The sequence below is a fragment of the Syngnathus acus genome, chromosome 1, assembly GCF_901709675.1.
Source record: "Syngnathus acus chromosome 1, fSynAcu1.2, whole genome shotgun sequence".
Classification (NCBI taxonomy): Eukaryota; Metazoa; Chordata; class Actinopteri; order Syngnathiformes; family Syngnathidae; genus Syngnathus; species Syngnathus acus.
This window is the reverse complement of record NC_051087.1, coordinates 26249-50491: the sequence shown is the minus strand read 5'-3', so window position 1 is coordinate 50491 and position 24243 is coordinate 26249. Positions and strand designations below refer to the sequence as shown.

Here is a 24243-nt window from a genome sequence, read left to right as displayed (position 1 = left end):
GCGGCTTCAAACGCACCCACTTTGGGCTCACATTTTGGGCAAAAGTAGGTCTTCCCTTGCAAGCTATCTGTCATCCCTTTGCGTCTCTCAAAAGTACCAAGGATACGCGTCGCTCACTCGGTATCGTCGCGCACGCCAGAGTCCGGCCCTCGTACCGGTATGGGCTAGCCAGCGGCCCCTCTGGATACGCCCGCCGACGACGCTCCGTCTGGCAAACAGGCGGGCGCTTCCCGTCGGCATCTCCGAGCTGAGGTCGGCCAAGGTCGCGTGACTCTCTAGCGTTAGCCGCTATTCCGAACCTGGGAAACTTGTCAGCTCGTCCGTTACCTTCTTTGGTGCCGGTCGGCCAGCCGCGCACTGATAAGCCCGTCGCTCGGCAGCCGTCTTTAGAACTTTATCTCCCCACTTAGGAGAGCTCATCACGCCCCCCACCGACCCACCCCGGCGCAAACGCAGAGGTTCTCACCGGCACTCCTCCTTTGGTCTGCTCCGGCCTGGCCTAAACGATAATAAATCGTTTGGATTGGAGTTTGAGCTTCTGGAAGTGACAAATGTGGGCGGGAGTTCTCCGCCTGGTGACATCACCGGCGTGTCTGGCCAGCGGCCCGCGTCAGTCCCCGTCGACGTCTTGCCCCCTTCGCATCTTCTCTTCGTTCTTAGTGAGGCCGCTTTTGCTCCTGGGAAGAAATTCTGAAGGTAAGCCAACCAATTGATAGACTAATAGAGAAAACACTCGGCTCAGCAACTAATTCCAAGCTGGCAAAACGGCACCGAGAAGGAACGGCAAGCGGCTGGCCGTTGCTGGGACGACGGCTGAGTCGACCCCGTCAGCTGATATGGTTGCGGCCGGCGGAGGGACCATTTTGACGGCGCCGCTGCCGGCCCCACCGCCAAATTTGACTAATGTTTGATTCTCCCAGTGTTTGTTGTGCAATAACGAGCCATTTTTGCAATGCGTCTTTGCGTTCGGCAGGTGAGCAGAGGGGCCTACCATGTGCGGCGGATCCGGAGCCTCGCTCGTTTTGCTGGCCCTGCTCTCGGCCCACGTCGGGCCGGCGGGGAGTTCAGCCGCCCGCAACCGCAGCAAATGCGGCGGCGGCACCGATTGCAAGGACGGCGTCATCTTGTCGCCGTGGCGACCGGAAGACCCCGGCCCGGCGGAGCGCGTGGCCAGGGCCGCCGTTTATTTCATGGCCTTAGCGTACATGTTCCTTGGCGTGTCCGTCATTGCCGACCGCTTCATGGCGTCCATCGAGGTCATCACGTCCCAAGAGCGACAGGTTGTGGTCAAAAAAGCCAACGGGGAAAGGTTGACGGCCACGGTGCGCGTGTGGAACGAGACGGTGTCCAACCTGACCCTCATGGCGCTGGGCTCGTCGGCTCCGGAAATCCTGCTCTCGGTGGTGGAGATCTGCGGTCACAACTTTGACGCCGGCGAACTGGGGCCCAACACCATCGTGGGAAGCGCCGCCTTCAACATGTTTGTCATCATCGGCCTGTGCGTCTATGTCATCCCCGACGGACAGACGCGGCGGGTCAAGCACCTGCGGGTCTTTTTCGTCACGGCCGCCTGGAGCGTCTTCGCCTACACGTGGCTCTACCTCATCCTGGCCTACTTCTCTCCAGGCGTGGTGGAGATTTGGGAGGGGCTCCTCACGCTGCTCTTCTTTCCCCTTTGCGTCAGCTTTGCCTACGTGGCCGACCGCCGCCTCCTCTTCTACAAGTACGTGTACAAGCGCTACCGAGCCGGGCGGCGCCGGGGGGTGATCGTCGAGACCGAGGGGGAGCCCGACAAAGTCCAAACGGCGCATTTGGCAGCCAGACGTCTGGCCCAGGAGACTGAGCGGGAGCTGTCCACGCAGCGGGAGAAGGTGACGGACGGGCACGGCGGCAGCGAGGCGTCAGACGGGCACGGCTCCTCGGCCCGCAACGTCACCGTCTCTGACGATGACCGTGCGGGGGTCTTCGCCTTTGAGGAGCCCACGGTGACGGTGAGCGAGAGCGTCGGCGCCATGGAGGTCATGGTGGTCCGGACCTCCGGGGCTCGCGGGGCGGTGGCCGTGCCGTACAGAACCGTCGAGGGCACAGCTAAAGGGGGCGGCCGAGACTTTGAGGACACTCACGGCGTGCTGGAGTTTGACGACGAGCAGATCTGGTGAGTGAGTGATCGAGGGAGGGAGGGAGCTTGCTAGCTAGCGCGTCACCCGCCGACCTCCGTCATTCCGCCGACCTCCGTCATTCCGCTCCATGTTTGCGTTTCAGTCAAACGCTTCGCATCAACATCATCGATGACGAAGAGTACGAGAAGAACAAAACGTTTTGGGTGGAGATGGGCGAGCCGCGTCTGCTGGAGATGAGCGGCGGCAGCAAAGGTGCGGCGCCGGCTGCGGCATAAATGCCATCTCAACCTCGTCCAAGCGCTGAGCTTAATTCGGAGGTCCTGGTCCTCGGTGGCCAGAAAATGGATCCTGAGGACTGGGACTGAAGACCCTGTCGATGCCTTTGTGTGTCCATCTTCTTTTTTTTTTTTGTTTCCTCAGCGGGTCTGCTTCAAGAAGTTGCTTTCTTTGCCACTTTTTTTTTCCCATTCATTGCCTTTTGTCTTTAGGTGGATTCCTGCTCACAGGTGGGTCACCTCGGAAGGGCATCACAAGGCAGACACTATTGGTGGCCCCTGGCTGCTCCTCCCGCTGGCGCCGATCTCCACGTGTCTTTTGTCTTGTCATGGCCATCCGTGTTCTCGCCTTCTTCTCACCACCTTATCGCCATCTGGCAGGAAAAGACCCGGGCTACAGAAAGCTCCAAGAACAACAGAACCCCTCTTCCGTTATCACCATCTCAGGTACCGTTTGTCCCTCCGTCCGGCCGTCGAGCCGGCGGCCTCTCAGCGCAAGCGTGTGTCTCTCAGATGAATCCGAGGACTTGGGGACAAAAGAGGAAGAGGAGCGACGTAACGCACGGGCGTGTCGGCCCACGTTAGGCGAACACGCCAAATTGGAAGTCGTCATTGAGGAATCGTACGAGTTTAAGGTGCTGCACGCATGAAAGCCTCTGGCGTGAAACGCACAAACGAGTCGGCCGACTCTTCTGCGGCTTACCGAATCAAAAGTCAGACAATTGTTCAATGGCTGTTGTTGTGTGTGTGTGTGTGTGTGTGTGTGTGTGTGTGTGTGTGTGTGTGTGTGTGTGTGTGTGTGTGTCAGAGCGCGGTGGACAAGGTCCTGAAGAAGACCAGACTGGCCGTGCTAGTGCGAACGACGCCGTGGAGAGAGCAATTTGTGGAGGCCATCACAATCGGCGGAGGTGAACGAGTCCACCCACCCAGGCAGAAAAAAAAAAAAAAAAGGCAGCACTAGCCAGCCAGCCAGCCAGCGTGTCAGCAAAACAATCCGTCCCGTCCCCACAACCTTTTGTCCAATCTCCCACTGTCTAGGCGAGGACAGCGAGGAGCCGCCCTCTGCCCTGGACTACATGACGCATTTCCTGAGCGTCTTCTGGAAGCTGCTGTTTGCGCTGGTCCCGCCCCCCGACTACTGGAACGGCCGGGCGTGCTTTGTGGTCTCCATCGCCGTCATCGGTATCCTGACGGCCTTCATCGGGGACCTGGCGTCGCACTTTGGCTGCACGGTGGGTCTGAAGGACTCGGTCACGGCCGTGGTCTTTGTAGCCCTGGGCACGTCGGTGCCAGGTAGGTCGTGGCCCGCCCATATGCCCGCCTCGAGCATTCTTCACACCGTCTCCCTCCCGCCTGGCCCAGATACCTTCGCCAGCAAGGTGGCGGCCACCCAAGACCAGTACGCCGACGCCTCCATCGGCAACGTGACGGGGAGCAACGCCGTCAATGTGTTCCTGGGCATCGGCGTGGCCTGGTCCATCGCCGCCATCTACCACCGCACCCAAAACCAGGTGTTCAGGGTGGACCCGGGAACCCTGGCCTTCTCCGTCACCCTTTTCACCATCTTTGCCTTCGTCTGCATCGCCGTCCTCATTTATCGGCGCCGACCCGAGATCGGCGGAGAACTGGGCGGACCGCCGCTCGCTAAGACGGCCACCGCTGGCCTCTTTTTTAGCCTGTGGTTGATGTACATTGTCTTGTCGTCGCTCGAGGCCTACTGCCACATCCCGGGCTTCTAACCACGACGCTCCGGGGAAACGCGCAAGGATGGTGTCGGTCGTGTGGAATTTCATTTTTCATTTTCATTTCATTTTTTTCCCACTCGACTCCATGATGAAACGCTAGTCCTCGTTCAAATGTCATTGCAACTGACTGGAGATGTTTTGGATTTGTCCCCAACCTGGCCGGCGCCCGTCACGAGACGATTTGCTTTGCAGTAAAATAAAACAAAGCGTAACAGGCCAATCCTATTTTCATGTTTGTGATCCATGTGTGCGCACGCGCGCTGGTGCTTCGCTGAGAAGCGAGGAGACGTGACGTCACGACAATCACATGGCTTGTGATCAGCTGGCTGACTGATTGTTGGCTTCCAGGTTGCGACTTCCGGGTTGTGAGTACGCCGCTCGCTCTCTCGCTCGCTCGGGTTTCTTTGCTCAACAAATCAGGTAAAAAACTGACTGAGGTTAAACCGTTTTCAAAACAGCGTGCGTGGCGAGGTCGAGCGGGGTAGTGAACGTGCGCGTCGTGTCGTGTTGCACGCGGCTCGCCAAGGGATGACTTCGGTTCTCGTACAACTAACTAGTGGCTTTTTACAACCAGAAAAAAAACAGATATTTGAACCTTGTTTGTGAAAAACCTGTGCGTTTTCCGTCAAAGTTCACTTCCGTACGACTTGTCCCCCTACCTCAAGAGCCCATTCTCGTGCTTCAAAAAGGTACAGAAGCTCTCGATATAGTACATGAAAAGAAAAACGACTTCATGTAAAGAACGAAACATTTTGGACAGAGCGATCTCTGATTCAACGTGCTTTGCTCTTCTCGGCCACCGGGAGTCGCGACTGTGGAATATTATAGAGATGACGTCGGTCCGGGTCGTACGTGTTGTTCTCCCGGGGTTTGCTTGTTGCTTCACTGTCCGGTCCGGGAGAGCCCGCACCCAGCCGGCTTCAGAAGCATCTCTGCGGCAATGCACTTGGTCCAAAATTCCAATCCGGTGTGTAGGAGCGGGGATGCTCCTCAAAACGGGCAACCGGACTCAAAAAAGCGGACTCGGGCAACCCCGCTGCTCAAATGTCTGCGGTCCCCAACTGTGACAAAAGCGATTGTGCGCGTGTCAAGCGTCTCTCTCCGTCCGGGTGTTCTCCAAGCATGCCAGCGCGCGCGCGATTCTTTCTTTGAAACTTTTTTTCAAAATGTGCATAAAAAAAGAAAAACCTCAACAGAAGAAGTTCCCTATCAGGGTAAAACTGGATTTTCTGCGACGTGTTTTTTTGTTCTCCAAAAGAGTGATATACTTTGAAATTTGAAAGGACTTCACATATCGAGAGGCTGAAATTGGCAGTGTTTCAGGACCTTTCAAATTCAACAAGGTGAGGAACGGCTGAACAAAACTGTTGGCTGCCGCATTCGCCGCCGACCAATGGCCCGCCGCGCCTCTCTCCCACGCGCTCTTACGGTTGTTGGCCTCCAGGGGGCCTCTCAAGTCAGACACTCGTGTTTTCAGGCGGAGTCGGTCGCGGCCGCAGCCATGAACGTCTCGGACAGCGAGGACAGCGCCTACACGGAGCGCACGGCGCTCGTCCAATCGGAGAATCCGGCGGTGCCGTCCTACCGACCGGACCGGCGCCCGTCCCAAAGGGTAAGCATGGTTTTGCGTACATTTTCTGCAGAGCAGTCAACTGAGACGGATGGACGGGGAAAGAAAGTTTGCTGCCATACACCAGGGCCACTAACGCGCCCCCCTGCCCCCTCCCACAGGCTGGCGATGACGAGGAGCTGAGCCTCAAGTACGGCGCCAAGCACGTCATCATGCTCTTTGTGCCCGTCACGCTGTGCATGCTGCTGGTGGTCGCCACCATCAAGTCGGTGCACTTCTACAGCGACAAGACGGACCAGCAGCTGTGAGGCGCCGCCGCAGCGACCCGCCCACCCCACCCCACATCACTAAGCCCGCCGCTCTGGCCTGCAGCATTTACACGCCGTTCACGGAGAACACGTCGTCGGTGGGTCGGCGCCTCCTCAACTCTGTCCTGAACGCCGTCGTCATGAGCAGCGTCATTGTGGTCATGACCGTCTTCCTGGTCTTCTTGTACAAGTACCGCTGCTACAAGGTGCGCCCTCCCTCGCTCCTCTCCCCTTCAGACACGGCCGGTCGCCTCCATCTTTGCTCTTCTTCAGCTGATCCACGGCTGGCTCATCCTGTCTTCCCTCTTGCTGCTCTTCTGGTTCAGCTTCATGTACCTCAGGTGAGACGCTTGCGTGCCCGTCGAGAAGGGCCGTTGGCTGGCCTTCCTTCCTTCCTTCCGCTTTGACGGCAGATCCGTGAATAGATTCCCCTCCGCGCCACCGGGGGGGGCGTTGTTTTGTGGGAGCCACGTGCGCTCCTCCAGCTTGTTTTTCAAGCTTCCCAATTTCAGTGATCTGCAAGCTCTGGATGGAGAGCCCTGGCGACCGTTGGAATCGGGTGGGGCGGGTGAGGGAAAACGGGCGGCACAATTGGCTCTCTAGAACCCGAGTTGCCGACCAAACGGCCACCCAATGAAAATAGACAAAAGGAAGGCTTCTGTCAAGTCTCGACGGCAAATCCAAAATCTGTCATTGAATTGGCGCCTGGAATCCGCCCTGGGAATGGCATCCGAATGGTATGGCAACCTCCGCAACCAGACCCAAATGGAAGATTAAGATTCAAGACCTTCTTAATTGAATTGGTTGGCAACCCAGCGAATTGAAAGCGGACACGGACGGCTGACGCGCTTCGCTCCTCTCCTCTCCTCGACCAGCGAGGTGCTCAAGACTTACAACGTGGCCATGGACTACCCGACGGCTGGCGTGCTGATCTGGAACTTTGGTGCGGTGGGCATGACCTGCGTCCATTGGAAGGGTCCGCTGCCGCTGCAGCAGGCCTACTTGATCGTGGTCAGCGCGCTCATGGCGCTCGTCTTTGTCAAGTACCTGCCCGAGTGGTCGGCCTGGCTCATCCTGGCGTCCGTCTCCATCTACGGTGAGCGCTGGCTGGGTGGGCGGCACCTTCTCACGGGACCTGCCTAACTCCCTCCCCGCCTCTCTCCCTGACAGACTTGGTGGCCGTCCTAAGTCCAAAGGGTCCGCTGAGGATGCTGGTGGAAACGGCGCAGGAGCGCAATGAGCCCATCTTCCCTGCCCTCATCTACTCGTGTGAGTCGGACGGCCACATTTGCTGATAAGAAGAAAAAAATAAAAATTTACATAACTGAAAATACGCTCCAAAGACCGGCCTTTTCTCTTCACTTGGGACTTTTCTTTCAACGCCTCGACAACCATCGGGACTTAGACTCAACTTAGACTGACCACGTCGCGTGGCCCCGTTTGTGACTTTATGGCGCCCGTTACGACGAGTCGCTGACGACAGCTGCTCTGTGTGTGTGTGTGTGTGTGTGCGTGCGCAGCCGCCATGGCGTGGACTGTGGCGACAGCGAGTCCCGAGGACGGCGAGCCGGGACGTGAGGCAGGTGAGGCCCGTCCGCTGGCCGCAAAGTGGCCCCGGTGGCTAAGGGTGCGCCGTGTGTGACAGATGAGGAGGCGGAGCCGAGCAGCGAGGGTGCGACGGAAGATGAGCAGGAGGAGCGTGAGTGGCCTGACGCGTGACACTCCTCGGTCCGAGTGTGTGTACGTGTGTGACGCGCGCTTGCGTGTCGTGCGGCGGCAGGTGGCGTGAAACTCGGCCTGGGCGACTTCATCTTCTACAGCGTCCTGGTGGGCAAAGCGGCGGCCAGCGGCGCCGACTGGAACACCACCGTGGCCTGCTTTGTCGCCATCTTGATCGTAAGCCCGTCGTTCGCAACCTACCTCCCTTGGACATAAACTGGAGAAAAGTTGGCGAGTGTGGCGTCAAATGGAGAGGACGGCCCGGTCGCATCGGGTGAAGGCCTTGCCGCTTAGGTGTGTGTGCGTGCGTGCGTGCATGCGTTTCAGGGTCTGTGCGTGACGCTGTTGCTGCTGGCCATCTTCAAGAAAGCGCTGCCGGCGTTGCCCATCTCCATCGCCTTCGGCCTCATCTTCTACTTTGCCACCGACTCGCTGGTGCGACCTTTCATGGACGACCTGGCCGCGCACCACTTTTATATCTGACGGCAAGTCCGTCGGAGCGCACATTTGAGCCCCGGAAGCTTTTTCCCTTGGAGACGCGCCGGGTGGACACGGTCCAATAAAAAAAAGCAGCTCTCGCTACCACTTGAACTCGGGTGACCTTTTATTGGCAAAGCTTCAATTGCGCTCATCAAACTGCGACTTGTTCTTGAGGAGGAAGGCTGCCAGGTACTCGATGGGGTTCAGCGGCCTGCGCGCAACACAAGCAACGGCCTCCCGGTTAGACAGCGGCAACCCGACTTACGAGATCATTTGCTCCCATGTCAAGTCCGGTTCTCGGTCACAGCCTTGCTCAGGAAGCGGCCCAAACACGGTAAGCAGGTAAACAAACTCGCCCGCCCCTGTCCTAGTATCTTGAAATAATAATCCCTCGGCAGATTTGCAACGGGACAACGGCCATTCGAGTCGTCTCCCGAAGCAAACGTGCCGACAAACTACCGAGTCGGTCGCTTTGGCCTCTTTGTCGGGCGGGGCTTTGCTCAACCTCTGACCTCTCCTTGGCCAGCACGGCCAGGCCTTGCAGTAGGATGGGCACCACAGTCTGGTCCAGGTAGGCTCGCGTGGGCAGCGCCTGCAGGTCCACCTTCTGCTTGCTCGTCTTCTCCTGCTCCAGCGTCCTCTGGCCAACGGCAAAGCATGTTGGCGATCCTCCGTCCGTCGGCAGTGGCGGGGAGGGACACCTTACCTGGATGCTATCCGTCAGGCCAAACTCCGCGTGGGGGTTTTCGGACACCTGCGCCACAACAAAGTGACCGTCAACAATACTGGGCTTGCCGAAATTGAAGGTAAAAAGACATCAGCGCGACTGGTTACGACTCAATTTGTTGCACGCGGGCTCAAAAACAAACTACAAAAATAGCACATTTCTAGCCCGTGAGTTGCCGTTGTGCTGGGGAAAATGTACACTTTGGGAGAGTGGTCGACTCCCAACCCAGAGCTTGGGGCTTCCATCCACAGTGTCAAAGTGTCCTTGAGCAAGGCCCAGTTGCTCCCGAAAGAATGTCATCAGTAGGTGAACGAACGAGGAAGCAGTGCTTTGAGTGCGAAAAGCGCTTAACAATTTTTGACCATTTAGTTTTGAATCACTATTGATGGGCTTTGCTGTAGAAATCAAGTGAAAAAAAAAAAAAATTTTTACTGCACATATGCGAGCAATTAGGAAGGTACTGATGATAAGGTTAGTGATGATGATGATGATGAGGCGGACTTACAGTGGGATGCTCCATCGTGTGTTCCGCGTCGGTGTGCTCTGCGAAGACAATTGAGTTCATTTGCATAGGCTCAAATGATGTCTTTTGGTGATTTTTGCAACCCAAAGAAAAAGAGGAAATGTTGTGTATTCTAGCGAGAGAGAGAAAAGCCAAACTGGTGATATTCGTCTCGATTGAAAGCGCTCGTTCAGCCGGTTGCTTGGCGCTAGCAAGTTAGCTTAGTACTGGATCAGACTGGCTGCGGACGTTTTGTGGTTTATCGTGGCACTACACGAAAGAAGGAGAACGGAAGCAGCGGCAGCAACTTGCACGAAATGGACTTTTATTGTTATTATTCAACTTTACAAGACGAAATGAACAATGCACTCACCGTCCGCCATGTTTGTTTTGGGTAGTATCCGCTGCCGATTCGCTACTCAAACTGCGTCACTTCCAACAACTCTTTTCTGAGTAGCGGGCTCATTTCCGGTCTGTGACCTTCAAAATGCACGCGTTTGCACATCAGATTTAAATAGATAAATAAATAATATCGAATATGATCATATATAAATAAATAACGTAAAATAAGATACAAGAAATTTAAAAAATGACATAACTTCGTTGCAATTGTATACACCCTCTTGTAACTGTGCCACAGGGAAGTCATCTTTGTTCAAGGTCTTCGACTCCACGTCAAGTGGAGCTCATATGTGCAGAAACTGGACGTCCCTCCAAAATGGATGAAAAGACGTGTCAAGGGAGTCTGCTGGAAGGCCGGCAGCAACACGGAAAGAGATCCTGGAATTTCCTGGTAACTCTCGACTGGTAAATACATGCGATAACAATCGACAGTATTCTTGACTCTGAGCTCGGCTGGCAAAAATCTTTTGCCTACAAAGAATAGAACACACTTGAAATTGCCCAATGTCGCGGGCATCCGTCCGTCCATCCATCCGTCCGTCCGTCCATCCATCCATCCGTCCGAGTGGCCCACTGGCTGAGCTTTTATTGTGAAGGCGCGCTTTGGCGCCCCCTGTCGACGCCTGCGTGCATTGCCGCGTGTCCTCCGCAGCGGCATCAGCATCGGCGGCGGCGGACGAGACGAGCTGAGCTGAGCTGAGCTGAGTCCGGCTGAGCTGCCACACTGGCCCGCTCGGCTTCTCTTTCGTTTTAGCACCAACTCACCCGCCCGCCCCAACAGCAGGAAAGCAGGGGAAGAGGAGCAAGAGGACCGACCGGCAGGTGCGCTCGCCCGCTTGCGATGGCGATAGCGTCGGCGCTGCGGCACGACGACTCGGCGACGCTCGGCGCTGCTGCGTGAGGATTTCAGGCCACGCAACGCCACTTCCGGTGCCCAGGTGAGGCCTGCACGCAAACGCGGCCCGAAAGGCCGCGCGCGCGTCGTTCTTTGTTTTATCCGCCGCCGCCACCGCAGCGCGCGCGCAATGGCCTGATGGATTGGGGGATTGTGTGTGTGTGTGTGTGTGTGTGTGTGTGTGTGTGTGTGTGGGTGGGGGGGGGGGGGGCTCTCTTACGCAACACACGCAGAGCACAACGAGCCACCGATGTTCCAGTTCGGGTTCTCTTGGGCGGGTTCGGCTTGTCTCGCCTCGCCGTGCGGGAATGATGTCATGTGATGACGTCACACCGCGAGATGAGCCCTCCGTTCTATACGGACGTGAGCAAAACCGAAAAATTGTTAGCAAGACAACAGGTTAGGATTGGCGGAAGGCTCAAATTGCCAGCAGTAAAATCACCTTTATTGACGGTCTTTTGGACAAAAGTCAAACATGTTAATCATATCCACAAATTATACGATATGATATTAGGTGGCAAGGTTCGCACGTCCGCCTTGCAGTTCAAACGTGCAGGGCTCGATTCCGGTTCAGGTCCTCTTGTGTGGAGTTTGCGTGTTCTCCCCGTGCCTGCGTGGGTTTCCTCCAGGTACTCTGGTTTCCTCCCACATTTCAAAAACACGGCCGGGAGCCAGCTGCTTTCAAATGACTACTTGTAGTCATTGTCCGCAATGACGCTCGGGAAGTCTCGGGTAAACCGCGCTCAAATACCAGATGCGTTACGATTTTCCTTTCCTCACCGGCAGCGAGCGTCAGCCCACCGAAACTGAATTGTGCCTCGCGCTGTCCTGTGGTCAATATTCACCACCGGGGGCGCTGGGCTCCTTTTCAGGGGGGGCGACCCGGCACACGCCGTCGACGCCCGCCGACCGGGCTCCCCGCGCAGGTCGAGGGCGAAGATGCGGCGCTGAGCATGCTGGGGGTGCTGATCGTTGCCATGGCGACCGCGGGCGGCGCCCGGGCCTGCGGCGCCCGGGACAACTGCTCGGCCGATGGCGGCTCCAAAGAGTACTGCTACTCGGCCCGCATCCGCAGCACCGTGCTGCAGGGTCTGCCCTTCGGCGGCGTGCCCACCGTGCTGGCGCTGGACTTCATGTGCTTCCTGGTCAGGCCGCCCCCGTCCCGCCGCAAGTAGCGGCAAGTGCGGACCTAACCAGCAGGCTTCTTCTCCTCCCTCCCTCCCGCAGGTCTTGCTTTTCGTCTTTTCCATCTTACGAAAGGTGGCGTGGGACTACGGACGCCTGGCGCTGGTCACCGACGCCGACAGGTGAGTGATGTGGAAGGGAACCCGGCCGTCGGCAAAGCGGCGAAGGCTCACAAACGCTTGCCAGCGTAGCGAGCCCTGGCTTTTCCTCAAAGGTTGCAAAGACCCATTTCTTCTTTTTTTTTGTGTGAACAAAATTTCTTTGCGACCTCCTAGGAAGGCTGACCAAAAGCCCCCGTTGGCAAGCCCTCGCTAGCTTTGGCCGCTGGCTTCAAAAGGGGTTAGGGACAGATGGCCAGCGATTGGCCGGGAAAAGGAGTGTCCCCATCCGACCTTTTCAATTCCTATACCATCGACGTAGCGTTGGGCACCGACGTCGATCCGGTACCGTATGGGCAGAAATGAGGCATGCTTTTATCTCTTGATTGCGAAATGTTCAAAGCAACAAGGAACAATAGTCAGCAACGGTAGCTGGGAGAAAATAGGAAGCCTCCGTTCCTGTTGTTAATGTTCTGTGCTTGTCCCGTCCCGTGGGAGATTGTCAGCTTTGAAAATGAATGGAAAAGCCAGAGAAGCACAGCGTCTTTCTTGATCCCTCCTGCTTGAATGAAACGGTTTCTGTCACACGCGTGCTGATCCAGACGCTGGCGGATAAAAGAGCACGATCGGCGGCTGCTCCTACCTGAGATTTTATACTATGTCAAGTGGTATCATCCCATACTTTTTTTTTTTTTATATCAGATGGATATGTATATCAGTAGCGGATGGGGACAGCCCTAATGGCAATACGTTCTGGCGGTTTGTCTTGAGGTTCATCCAACGGGCTGGAACAGGCTCATGCAGTTGAGCCCTTTTCCCGTAGAAGGCGTCCTCGTCCAAAAAATGAACGTCTGATCCAACTGCTCAATGAAGCTCCCTTACTAAGCCTCATAAGTGTTTTGTGGTTAACTATGGTGTTTTTTTTTTTATAATTGATTTGTTAGTTGTTTTTGTTGCGACTTGGTCCACCCTTGCCCGATGCGTGCTTATCTTGGCGAGAACCTCACCTTGGGATCCATTCGTTTGGGTACGTTGCCACCAGCCGCCGCCGCTCCTCTCCTATTGGATGGCGATGCGTGTGCTCAGATAAAAAGCAAGCGCGGGCAGCAAAGCACGCACGGCTGGCCGTATGAAAGTGCGCATTCATCGCATGTCTTTGCAACACCAATATTGCCCATTCAATTATCGACATGACGACGTCTATTTATTTATCCATCTATCTATTTATTTATTGTTAATGACGCAGCCCGATGAATCGACAGCTTGCCGACACGTATGCGACTACAAACAAACAATGGCTCGGCCTGTATAACGTGTTCTTGTACAAAGTGCAGTCAAACTCTTGGCCTTCAAACCTGCGGCAGGTGCACTTGTGATATTAAGTATGCCTCAACCCCACTTATTGGATGTAACGCTGCGTTGTCAACTTACTCGGCCATTTAAAGACGATTGCCGTTGCCACGTCAAGCCCTTTCAATGGTAAAGCTATTCCCAGACAGCCAGCATGCTAACAGCAGCGAAGATGCTAACCAATCTTCGTGCTTGTCCCCAACATGAAAACAATTCAGCCGAAGACGAGACAGGGATAACTATGAGCCGGTCCAAAGGTAACGTTTTGTGTGCGCCTGCGTGTGTCTGTGTGTGTATCGTGACCTCGTGGCGTGCTAGCTAAAAAGCCAGTTAGCTTGAGGCGGCCCAAAGATGGCCACGTGCGGGAAGTGATGTCTTATTAGCTCCCGGTCTTTGTGGTTGCGCGACAGCTAGCGCGTACGCTTGGGTGGTCGAGCAAAGCGCTAATGGCTAAGCGCTAACCCTCCCTTTGACTGTCTCCTCAGCGTGGCATCGGCGGCGATGCACTCGGATACGCCCGACCGCTACGAACGCCTGACGTCGGTCTCCAGCTCTGTTGACCTGGAGCAGCGCGACAACGTGAGCATCCTTCCTTCCTTCCTTCCTTCCTTCCTGGCTTCTCCCCTTTGCTCCTCTAGCATACTATACTGCCTTGACAAATTCCGAACACGTAAGCATGCTTTGGTCTTAATCCGCTAACCGCAGGGGATGCTAATGCTAATCCACTTAAATAGCGAGCAGGTCAGAGGTCGGACAAAGGGGGCCTCGGAGGCCCCGGCCACTCGGACATTCATTTCACTTTTTTCCCCCCCTTATTCAGGATTCCCCCCCCCAACACCTCTCTCGGGGACATTTGATTCCCTGCTTATCAACCGATCAGGGCAAACCGTCTTGTTGTCTAACAAGTGCATGTTTTCAGACAAACAGCAAGTCAAAGTCGCTGAGCTGATTGTGTCTTTTTAAATTTTTATTTTTTTTAATTTGTTTTTAATGCGCTCGCAGGGCTTCTGCTCGTGGCTGACGGCCATCTTCCGCATCAAGTGAGTTTCTGATCGGCAAGCGCTCCGTTACGGTCGCGCGACTGACCTGGGCCATGGCGACAGGGACGAGGAGATCCGGGAGAAATGCGGCGAGGACGCCGTGCACTACCTGTCCTTCCAGCGTCACATCATCGGCCTCCTGGTGGTGGTGGGCGTCCTGTCCGTCGGCATCGTGCTGCCCGTCAACTTCTCGGGCGACCTGCTGGGTGAGGCCCCAAAAGTACGGCCCGGGGGCCGCGGTCGGCCCGCCGGCGGTCTCTGACCGGCCCTCAAAGGACAAATACGCAAATGGCCGGCGTTGACAATTTGGTGCCGTTCAAAAAGAGTTTGCAATTGAAAGCTGATTGTTAATTGATAGAATAATTGAGGGCTCAGTCCAGCACCCAGCGTAATAAGTCGCCTTTGAATAATTGAGGGCTCAGTCCTGCACCCAGCGTAATAAGTCGCCTTTGATTGACATGTGCTGAAAATGACAAGCAGGAAGTGGACTGTGTGTGTGTGTGACGTTTTTTAGTTAGGATTATCAGCAAAGATTTGCTGCTAACCCAAGGAGCAGCCGGACCCCCGTCCAAAGAAGGTAACAAACGTGTGTGTGTGTGTGTAGACGTGTGCATTTGTAGATGCGTCAATTGTAGACCCTTGAAGTTTTAGCCATTGTGGCCCCGCCCACCGTCTGATAGAATCCAGTGCCTTTTGTTGTCCAGTGCACGTCAACAGTAAGAAAAGAAGAGAAGTAGATTCATTGGTCCACCTTGGGAGACGAGGGGCCGGAGCCTGTCGCCCTGAAGCGGGCGCCGACCAACGACCGGGCACGCCTACGGACAGAGAATAGTCGTGGAAGAGGCTCGGGTCAAGCGGAAGGAAGGAAGGAAGGAAGGAAGGAAGGAAGGCAGGCAGGCAGGCAGCCACGCAGGCAGCCACGCAGGCAGGCAGGCAGCCACGCAGGCAGGCAGCCACGCAGGCAGGCAGGCAGCCACGCAGGCAGGCAGCCACGCAGGCAGGCAGCCACGCAGGCAGGCAGCCACGCAGGCAGGCAGCCACGCAGGCAGGCAGCCACGCAGGCAGGCAGCCACGCAGGCAGGCAGGAGTGCTCCGGAGGGCCCAAAAAAAGCCAGACAAGGCCCTCAATTGCCCTTTCTGTTTGTCGCCTCGAAAGCTCAGTGGGCCTCTGTTTGCAGAGTTCACGTTAGCGTCACGCCACCAAAACCACTTGCTCGGCGTGTCACTTGGTTCCTCTTCTTCTTGATTCTTCTTCTTGAAACGTGGCGGCGAGTCCGCTCCCATGTGTCGGCCTTGCCTTCGAGCGCCGTGTGTTTGTCTTCTTCTTTCATTTGCGCGGGTCGGCGGTCGGAGACCACGCCGACTCGGAAGCTCGCTTTGCGTCTTGATGAGTTCTCTTTTGTTTTTTTCTTCTTATTTGTCTGTCAGAAAACAACGCCTACAGCTTCGGCCGCACTACGATAGCCAACCTAAAGTCCGGGTGAGTTTGCGACGCCCCCAGTCACGTGTCTGGCGAGTGGCTGCATTTTGAGCATCCAGAGTTGGCCTTGCCTCGCCCCGCGTGACGTACCGACTTTTTGCTTGTGCCTTCAGGACCAACTTGTTGTGGCTGCACACAACGTTCGCCTTCATGTACCTGTTGCTCACCGTCTACAGCATGAGACGGCACACGTCCAAGATGCACTACAAGGAGGATGACCTGGTGAGAACCGGCAGGTCGAGCGCTCGGCACGGCAAGCGCCCGCGCTTGCGCTCACGCGCCCTTATGGCTCCTTTGGTGCCTGGCAGGTGAAACGCACCTTATTCATCAACGGCATCTCCAAATACGCCGAAGAGAGTCAGATCAAACAACACTTTGAGTAGGCGCCCGAAAGCCACCCACCCGCCTTTGCTTCAGGACCGTTAGTGTGACAGCCAGCGCCTGAGCCAGCCCCTCTGCTCTTCTCAGGCAGGCGTATGAGAACTGCGCCGTTCTGGAGGCTCGGATCTGCTACAACGTGGCCAGGCTGATGTCTCTCAACGCCGAGAGGTGAGCGGCCGGCCGCGTGCTGGGATGGAGGCCGGCTGGCCGGCGGCGAATAGTTTGGCTTGGCTTGGCTTGGCTTGGCTTGGCTTGGCTTGGTTTAGCTTAGTTTAGCTTAGCTTAGCTTAGCTTAGCTTAGCTTAGCTTAGCTTAGCTGCATCACAAAGCCTTTGCTGTGGCGCCGCAGGAAGAAGACAGAGCGCAGCAAAAAGTTCTTTACCGACCTGATGGCCAAGGAGCACGTTCCCACCATGATCAACCCCAAACCTTGCGGACATCTCTGCTGCTGCGCCATCGCCGGCTGCGAAGAGGTCAGTCACCCTTCCTCATCCCCGCCAGACCGAGCTGAAGTGACACGAGACCACGCGTAAACTGCCCCAACTGCCGGTTGAAGGTCTACTGCTCGAGAGCGACCTGACCTTTACCCGACGACTCGTAGGCCCGCGTAATCTCGACACTTAAGCCTTTTGGACCTACAGACTCGCCGATTGTCTGCTCATGGGACACCGATTTTGGACTGTAGGACCAGTCTGTGTGTGTGTGTGTGTGTGTGCGTGCGTGCGCGTGTGTGCTTTTGTGGCAGGAGGAGGCAGTCAGTTTCTACACCAAGAGGGAGGGTAAACTGAAGGAGGAGTACCGCAAGGAGAAGGAAAAGGTCCACACCAAACCTCTGGGCATGGCCTTCGTCACCTTCCAGAACGAGGCCACGACCGCCACGTAAGCCCCCACCCCGCTCACAGATGGGACGCAGACAGCCTGCCTGACCACCCGCCCACCCGCTGATCCGTCCCGCTGTCCCGGCAGAATCCTGAAGGACTTCAACGCGTGTCAGGTTCAAGGTTGCCGCTGTCGCCAGGAGCCGCGATCCTCGCAGTTCAGTGAAGCGCTTCACGTGCACAACTGGAACGTGTCGTACGCGCCCGACCCGCAAAACGTGCGCTGGTGCGTCCCATTTCGGGTTTGGGGTATTGCCCGGTTCCGGCGGATGACGTTTTTGCGTGTGTCCCCAAGGGAGCACCTGTCGCTGGGCGGCATCTCCTGGTGGATCCGCTGCCTGGTCATCAATTGCATCCTGTTCCTGCTGCTCTTCTTCCTCACCACACCGGCCATCATCATCTCCACCATGGACAAGTTCAACGTCACCAAGCCAGTGGAGTACCTCAACGTGAGTGAGAGGAACAGCGCGAGCGAGCCCTGTCTGATGCCGGCTGCTGCCTCCTCCTCGTCCCGATGACCTCGAGGAGGAGGCAGCGTGGCTCCAAAGCTCCTAATTACTTGTGCCTCCTCAGAACCCCATCGTGACGCAGTTCTTCCCCACACTCCTGCTGTGGGCCTTTTCTGCCCTGCTGCCAACCATTGTCTACTACTCGGCATTCTTTGAGGCGCACTGGACGAGGTCTCGAGCGACGCCCTCGCACCTCTTGCCCAACGTCACACTGCCACCGCTCGTCCTTCGTCACCACTTCTAGTCCACAATTTTCTAATATTCAGACAGTTTCATCACAAGGTGTGTGTGTGTGTGTGTGTGTGTGTGTGTGTGTGTGTGTGTGTGTGTGTGTGTGTGTGTGTGTGTGTGTGTGTGTGTGTGTGTGTGTGTGTGCGCGCGCGTGCGTGCGCGCGCGTGCGTGTGCGCGCGCGCGTGTGCGCGCGTGCGTGTGCACCGAGCAGGTCTGGAGAAAACAGGACGACGATGCACAAGTGCTACACGTTCCTGATCTTTATGGTACTTCTGCTGCCCTCTCTTGGCCTGAGCAGGTATTGCTGCTGCTGCTGTTTTGTTGTCTGTCACACCAATTGTTGCCAGTTATCACATGTTTGACCTCCATCTGCAATCCCGTTTCAGCCTGGATGTCTTCTTCCGCTGGCTCTTTGACAAAAAGTTCTTGGCCGACGGCACCGTCCGCTTTGAGTGAGTCTGCCGGACTTTTCCCACATTTGCTTCACGGAGGAAGAGAGCTCAGGTGCGCGCCGTCCCTCAGGTGCGTGTTCCTGCCCGACAACGGCGCCTTCTTCGTCAACTACGTGATCGCGTCGGCCTTCATCGGGAACGCCATGGACCTGCTTCGTATCCCGGGTCTCCTCATGTACATGATTCGGCTCTGCTTGGCGCCGTCCGCTGCAGACAGACGTAACGTCAAGAGGGTGAGCGCGCAGCAGGAACGCACAATGATGGGGATCAACGCAAGCCAGGTCCAGATGGCCAGATGCTTACCACGTGCTCACTCCATCCAAAGGAGCCTAAGCAGATTCATCCAATCGGGTCTAGAAAACCACATCCAGATAACTAGGTAGAGAGGACCGAGGCCAACTCCTGGCCAGGTTTAGCAAACCGGGTCCAAACGACCGTGTTAAACAACTGTTTCAATAAAACGGGCCCCGACCAGGTCCAGAAGTCCATTTGTGGACTAAGTCTAAGATACCCCGAGACCTGAGCCCGGCCTTCCCACGGCAGCTGGCCTGGCTTGACGTTGTCCCGTGTTTTTTTTCCCGGGCAATGGACCGACGTGATTTGCGCTTGTGTCAGCATCAAGCGTACGAGTTCCAGTTCGGGGCGGCGTACGCCTGGATCATGAACGTCTTCACCGTGGTCATGGCCTACAGCATCACCTGCCCCATCATCGTGCCCTTTGGTGAGTGCAGCGCACTGCTTGACGTGGTGGCAAAGGGGCCAGCCTCACCCCGCCTCATGGGCCCCTCAGGTCTGATGTACATGCTGCTCAAGCACCTGGTGGACCGCTACAACATGTACTACGCGTACCTGCCGTCCAAGCTGGACAAGAAAATCCACTCTGGCGCCGTGACGCAGGTGGTGGCCGCGCCCATCCTTTGCCTCTTCTGGCTGCTCTTCTTCTCCACCATGCGGACAGGTAAGCCCCTCGCTCGCAACCAAAGAACAAAAGCAAATCTTTTTTTTCTAAAACAAAACAGACGCCAGAGCACTTTTCCATTTCCATCCTTGAGGTCGCCGTTCAATTCCGTGCCCTGCTGCGGTGCGGGCTGAGCTTTGACCCAATTTCAAATTTAAGGTCCATCCATCCATCCATTTTCTGAACCGCTTAGTCCCCACGGGGGTCGCGGGAGTGCTGGAGCCTATCCCAGCCGTCATCGGGCAGTAGGCGGGGGACACCCTGAACCGGTTGCCAGCCAATCGCAGGGCACACAGAGACAAACAACCATTTGCACTCGCTATCACACCTAGGGACAATTTGGAGTCTTCAATCGGCCTACCAAGCATGTTTTTGGAATGTGGGAGGAAACCGGAGTGCCCGGAGAAAACCCACGCGGGCCCGGGGAGAACATGCAAACTCCACACAGGGAGGGCCGGAGGTGGAATCGAACCCGCACCCTCCTAACTGTGAGGCGGACGTGCTACCCAGTGCCCCACCGAGCGAAATTTAAGGTCACTCCTCCTAAATCGCTTCAATAAGAAGTCGACTTTGACCCAATTTGATATTCAACTTGGCTTCAATAAGAAATCGAAATGCGCAACTCATTCAAGTACAAGTAAAAAAAAAAAAAAACCAAAGTTCGCTCGTGTGCTGCCACCTGCTGGTGACTAAAACTGACATCGCAGTGCCCATGTGCTCAGCTTGCCGATGGTGATTTGAATGAATGATTTGCCCCCGCCACAACAACTTGGCATCAAAGCGATTGCCCTCCCTCCCTCCCTCCCTCCCTCCCTCCCTCCCTTCCTTCCTTCCTTCCTTCCTTCCTTCCTTCCTTCCTTCCTTCCTTCCTTCCTTCCTTCCTTCCTTCCTTCCTTCCTCCCAAATGTCGAAGCCGAGCTAACGTTGCCAAGTGCGCGCGCAGGTTTCGAGACACCCACGTCGGTCTTCACGCTTGCGGTTCTGGTGGTGACCATCGTGGTGTGCTTATCGCACGTCTGCTTCGGGCACTTCAAGTACCTCAGCGCTCACAACTACAAGGTCAGTCGCTCGCTCGGTCGGTCAGTCCACCCCGATCCGGTACGTCCGTCGGCTAACGGTGCTCTGTCGCAATGCAGATCGACACCAAGGACTCGGACGCCGAAGTGGTGGAGAACGGCCGTCCGGCCCGCAGCGCTGCTTCCCCGCCGTCCAAATCGCAGGTGAGATTGGATTGAGCTCATCCTTGGTTGGTTGGGAAATGTTCCATTTCAATTCAATGAGTCATTGATCCAACTCTCACAATTTGTAAATTGATCGTGTATTTTCACGACGTTTCTTCCTGTTGTTTCCCAGAAAAACATTATTTGTGTTCCATTTTATTTTTTTTAATTGTCTGAAGGTAGTGCATGTATTTAAATTGGGCACTTTTTAGGAAAAGGTGCACAGTTAGTAGAAGCCGTTTTCATGAACCAATTTCAAAAAGTGGATTTCATGCAACTAAAAAGAAAAGAACAATTCATCCTAACCTATGATCACGCGATTACAATTAAAGACGCAATATTTGAGCAGCACAAGGACGAGGTTAGTCACGTGGCTAACGCGAGTGACGCTTTGTGTGCCCTCGCAGCAGATGTACATCGCCCAGGTGCTCCAGGACCCCAACTCGGACGAGCCGGGCGGAGGGGGTGAGGAGGACCGGGCGTCGTCCCAAGACGACGACATGCTCAACGGCGGCAACAACATCAACGAGGCGGATTTCCACTCGGGGGAGGACAGTCTGATCGCAAACGAGGTCCGCCAGTAACTGGGGGTGGAGCTCCACGGAGGGGGCGGAGACAGTCCGCCGTCCTCGCCACCACGCGATGCTAGCGAGCGAGCGAGCTAACCAGCTCGCTCCCTAGCTAGCCGGCTAGCGCCACTGCGCTGGCGAGGCTCCGCCCCTTCCCAGCTTGAAGACTTGACCCTGACCGTTGCGGTGGGCATCATCCAGCTGGAAGTGCGTCCCCTCACCTGGCCGCTCTTATCGCTCTCATCTGTGGCTTTTTTTTCCAAGCGGTTGTCACTCAGGAGTTCTCGGCACCTCCGCCGCTTGCGGCTCGTCTGGAACGAGTCGTGGGACCTCCCGACGGCGACCGCACCTTTAAATGTCACGTGACCACACGGCGGTGTCGGCACGCGTCGCCCTTTGCTCCGACGGGACTCCAGACAACCGCTCGTGACTCACCGACATAACTCACGACTCGGCTGCGATTGGATAGGGTGAGCCGTTCAAAGGTATCCGAGTCGCACGTCCCCGACAAAAACTCGTGGCAACTGGACCCTTCCGCTGACTTTGGATTGAATGGCGGTACCTCCCACTAGGCCCCGACGCCGACCGGACTGGGCGTGACTCACAATTTGTTGGTTTCGGGTCGTTGGCCTGAAAGGGGGGGCTAAAGTGTTGACTCTCCAGGACGAGTCGCGACGCAAACGTGTGCGAGTTGCACATGAAACCTCTGAGTAGTTTGAATGCTTCACGACTGAACTCTTCCCATGACTTTGTCCTTGTTGTTTTCACATACGCTAGCGGGTGTTGCGAGCTAATGCACGCGTGCTAATGCCCTTAAGTGAAGAGATTTTTGGGGGCTTCTTCGTCTGCCAGCTTCTGTGTTGAGTGCACGGGAGGCTTCACCTGTTAGCCTAGCTTAGCTCTGAGAATAGGTTAGCACATAGCACGCCCAGCGTCGTTTAGTTTCATTCGCCATACATTGGAGTGACAGCAGTCGGTGGCGCGCTTTTATGAGATCGCTACGTATGACACTAATGGGTTCAACAAAATGTCTGGCTTGCGCGCACTAGCCTAAAGCTAGCATGTCTATAAAGCTTCTGGAGACATCGTCAATGCTAAGGTGGAATACAATTTCAGATTTGTTGATTTTAATCCGACGTTCTGCGCTATGCTAAGCTAGGCTAACTGCTTACTGGCGCTGATATTTATGTATTTTTTAAACTAATTTATGTTTGTCTTCCGTTTGGTGTGAACACTGAATTTGAACATATTTTATGAGCTAGCTTGCTAGCGCATCGTCTTATGTTTGCAAAACTAACAAAAACGTTTGACTCAAAAAGCCGCCGAGTCATTTGACAACGATTGACGTCTCAGTGGTGCGCCCCCCCCCCCCCCCTTAATATATTGTTTACATTGCATTTTTCGTTTTTGCGTGTGTGCGTGCGTGCGTATGTGCGCGCGCACACAGAGCTGAGCGATGAAAGCTGTTGGAGCTCTGGTCTTTGTGGCTCCACGCTGGAGACTTTGCTGCGTGCTGTGTTCATTCGTTCACGTGGTCTCCTCTGATTGACATTCAAAGGTGTGTCCTCATTGGACACTAGTCTCAGATAGCGGCTGCTGTTTGCCGCTTGACAAGACCCTAAGCCTCGGACAAAAGAAGCCACCACGGAAAGCCCCCGATGCCCACTATCTTGCGCAAGCACGACCGCATCCTCGTATCGGGGCCGACAGCTAATGTTACTTTGGGACGTGTGAACCGAAAGAGCAGGGGTGCAACAATCTGTGGACGAATCAACAACTAATTCATGATCAAATGAATGGCCAACTATTTTGATAATTAGTTTACAGCGATGGCAAAGAGAGTAATAACCCCGCCACAGTTTGGCTTGAGCCGCAGGTGTTTCGACATAGCTAGCGCTGGAGCAAAGTGCAGCTTTTCTGTGAAGCTCCTGCCGCTCGAGCCAAACTGTGGCCTGACGGGTTTTGACTTCCTGGACCTGGATTTGCCATCGCTGATCCCATTGTTGAGTTTCGAACGATCCAAGTCCTAGACATTTCAGCCTCTCGTCAGTCAATATTGACTGATTTCTGTCGTCAAAGCAGACTTGGTGTCTGAATCGAAAGAAGACAACAGTCTTTAAATTGCAAAGAACTCAAAGAAAACTACAATCAGTATTTTGACAGGTTGAAGGTAATGGAGTAAACCACAAACAGAGTCATTATGGTCCGTTGATGTTTGTGCACTTTTCTATTTGAAATCATGGCCCTCGTTGGAATAGAGGGATGCGCGTTAATATAATTTGACCGCCACGGATGAATCATTCATGAAAACTCTGTAGTGGCTGACTTGTTTTAGAGGGCTTGCCCCTTGTTCTTTGGGTGGTTCCAAGAAAAGAAATGTGAAAAGATGGGATCAACACCCGCCATCGTCACAACAGGAAATGCAAAACGTTCAAGTGTGACGACTCGAGGCCAAACCATTTCGTTTGTTTTGATTTGGATTAGCTTTTGCTCCTCTGGCGGGGATTTTGAGCAGGAAAGGGAAGGGCTGCCGGCCGCGAGTTGTGTCCAATAAAGCCCGTCCAAACGTCGCCGCGAAGGTGCGCACATAAGGAGTGTCCAAGTGCGCCGTTTGCCGACAATGCGGCGCCAACATCTTGATTTGTGTTATTGCTGTGAGTGAGCCTTTTTATTTTCTCCCGTATGCTACTTATGTATGTCAACTGGTCAATAAAACGTCTCATCAAGCGTCAGCGTGGACGTGCCGTGATTGCAGGTCGTGTCCGTCTGTCTGATCCGTGACCTGCTGGAGCTCTTCTTACTGCTCCCGCATGGTCGCGGGCCATCTGACAGGCTTTGCAATCTCCAAGTGGAAGTCAAAGTCGTGTTCAAGACTTTGCGCGAGCTGGCACGTCTCGAGTATGTGCCCTCCTCTTCCATCCGTCGGGAGGAAGTGTTGCCGTCTACATTGAACGGGAGCGAGCCATCACCCGTTGATCATGCCCTTCCTCGTCTCTGTATGTCTGTCTCCAAAATAATGATTGTGTATTTCTTTTTGAACTGGTATATTCGTATTTTTCCCTCTCTTTCATTCACCGACTTGTTCAAGCCCACCCACCCCACTATCCTGTTTGTCAAAAACTACTTTTTAGATATCTTATTTTGACGG

At 55.2% G+C, this 24243-nt stretch overlaps 4 protein-coding genes across 7 annotated transcripts; 3 read left to right on the top strand and 1 right to left on the bottom strand.

Annotated features, from left to right (window-relative positions):
* Nucleotides 1-40: 40 nt before the first annotated feature.
* LOC119120070 (sodium/calcium exchanger 1-like) lies at nt 41-4350 on the top strand. Its single transcript, XM_037246692.1, has 9 exons — nt 41-696; nt 974-2155; nt 2263-2372; nt 2609-2626; nt 2777-2842; nt 2909-3030; nt 3204-3303; nt 3434-3688; nt 3758-4350. Exons 2-9 carry the CDS (start codon nt 993-995, stop codon nt 4132-4134), a joined length of 2211 nt encoding a protein of 736 aa, XP_037102587.1. The 5' UTR covers nt 41-696; nt 974-992; the 3' UTR covers nt 4135-4350.
* A 61-nt stretch (nt 4351-4411) lies between these two features.
* On the top strand, nt 4412-8328 carry psen2 (presenilin 2). 2 transcript variants are annotated; one of them, XM_037263805.1, is made up of 12 exons: nt 4412-4560; nt 5399-5483; nt 5618-5752; nt 5872-6014; nt 6083-6224; nt 6292-6359; nt 6894-7114; nt 7189-7287; nt 7539-7601; nt 7664-7717; nt 7799-7914; nt 8065-8328. In XM_037263805.1, the coding sequence occupies exons 3-12, from the start codon at nt 5642-5644 to the stop codon at nt 8218-8220; spliced, it is 1173 nt and encodes a 390-aa protein (XP_037119700.1). In that variant the 5' UTR covers nt 4412-4560; nt 5399-5483; nt 5618-5641; the 3' UTR covers nt 8221-8328. The 2 variants fall into 2 exon arrangements, with proteins under 2 accessions (XP_037119700.1, XP_037119710.1); XM_037263815.1 differs by lacking the exon at nt 5399-5483 and having other exon boundaries at nt 4434-4560.
* On the bottom strand, nt 8321-9920 carry dpy30 (dpy-30 histone methyltransferase complex regulatory subunit). The gene is made up of 5 exons (XM_037263829.1): nt 9820-9920; nt 9450-9487; nt 8924-8971; nt 8730-8857; nt 8321-8428 (listed from the first exon to the last, which is right to left on the bottom strand). Exons 1-5 carry the CDS (start codon nt 9827-9829, stop codon nt 8356-8358), a joined length of 297 nt encoding a protein of 98 aa, XP_037119724.1. The 5' UTR covers nt 9830-9920; the 3' UTR covers nt 8321-8355.
* Nucleotides 9921-10467: 547 nt separating this feature from the next.
* On the top strand, nt 10468-23824 carry LOC119130111 (CSC1-like protein 2). Of its 3 annotated transcripts, none has more exons than XM_037263697.1 (24): nt 10468-10786; nt 11616-11888; nt 11971-12050; nt 13595-13633; nt 13862-13955; nt 14379-14416; nt 14480-14622; nt 15845-15896; nt 16010-16118; nt 16205-16275; nt 16365-16445; nt 16627-16750; nt 17023-17156; nt 17244-17381; nt 17451-17604; nt 17729-17835; nt 18108-18194; nt 18283-18348; nt 18419-18581; nt 18964-19069; nt 19139-19306; nt 20250-20365; nt 20443-20526; nt 20937-23824. In XM_037263697.1, exons 2-24 carry the CDS (start codon nt 11697-11699, stop codon nt 21108-21110), a joined length of 2520 nt encoding a protein of 839 aa, XP_037119592.1. In that variant the 5' UTR covers nt 10468-10786; nt 11616-11696; the 3' UTR covers nt 21111-23824. The 3 variants fall into 3 exon arrangements, with proteins under 3 accessions (XP_037119592.1, XP_037119581.1, XP_037119601.1); XM_037263686.1 differs by having other exon boundaries at nt 20934-23824; XM_037263706.1 differs by lacking the exon at nt 13595-13633 and having other exon boundaries at nt 10469-10786; nt 20934-23824.
* The last annotated feature ends 419 nt before the right edge of the window (nt 23825-24243 follow it).

What these genes read in the sequence shown, in the direction of transcription:
- dpy30 (XM_037263829.1), bottom strand. An exon ending in GCCTGACGGATAGCATCCAG is followed by an intron (nt 8,858 to 8,923) that starts GTAAGGTGTCCC and finishes GCCGTTGGCCAG; the next exon opens with AGGACGCTGGAGCAGGAGAA. An exon ending in GCCGTGCTGGCCAAGGAGAG is followed by an intron (nt 8,429 to 8,729) that starts GTCAGAGGTTGA and finishes TGTTGCGCGCAG; the next exon opens with GCCGCTGAACCCCATCGAGT.
- LOC119130111 (XM_037263686.1), top strand. Translation starts at nt 11,697, where the DNA reads ATGCTGGGGGTGCTGATCGTTGCCATGGCGACCGCGGGCGGCGCCCGG. An exon ending in TTTGAGGCGCACTGGACGAG is followed by an intron (nt 17,836 to 18,107) that starts GTCTCGAGCGAC and finishes TGCACCGAGCAG; the next exon opens with GTCTGGAGAAAACAGGACGA. An exon ending in CCCCATCATCGTGCCCTTTG is followed by an intron (nt 19,070 to 19,138) that starts GTGAGTGCAGCG and finishes TGGGCCCCTCAG; the next exon opens with GTCTGATGTACATGCTGCTC.
- LOC119120070 (XM_037246692.1), top strand. Translation starts at nt 993, where the DNA reads ATGTGCGGCGGATCCGGAGCCTCGCTCGTTTTGCTGGCCCTGCTCTCG. An exon ending in TTCCGTTATCACCATCTCAG is followed by an intron (nt 2,843 to 2,908) that starts GTACCGTTTGTC and finishes TGTGTCTCTCAG; the next exon opens with ATGAATCCGAGGACTTGGGG. An exon ending in AGGAATCGTACGAGTTTAAG is followed by an intron (nt 3,031 to 3,203) that starts GTGCTGCACGCA and finishes TGTGTGTGTCAG; the next exon opens with AGCGCGGTGGACAAGGTCCT.
- psen2 (XM_037263805.1), top strand. Translation starts at nt 5,642, where the DNA reads ATGAACGTCTCGGACAGCGAGGACAGCGCCTACACGGAGCGCACGGCG. An exon ending in GACAAGACGGACCAGCAGCT is followed by an intron (nt 6,015 to 6,082) that starts GTGAGGCGCCGC and finishes TCTGGCCTGCAG; the next exon opens with CATTTACACGCCGTTCACGG. An exon ending in GGCGTCCGTCTCCATCTACG is followed by an intron (nt 7,115 to 7,188) that starts GTGAGCGCTGGC and finishes TCTCCCTGACAG; the next exon opens with ACTTGGTGGCCGTCCTAAGT.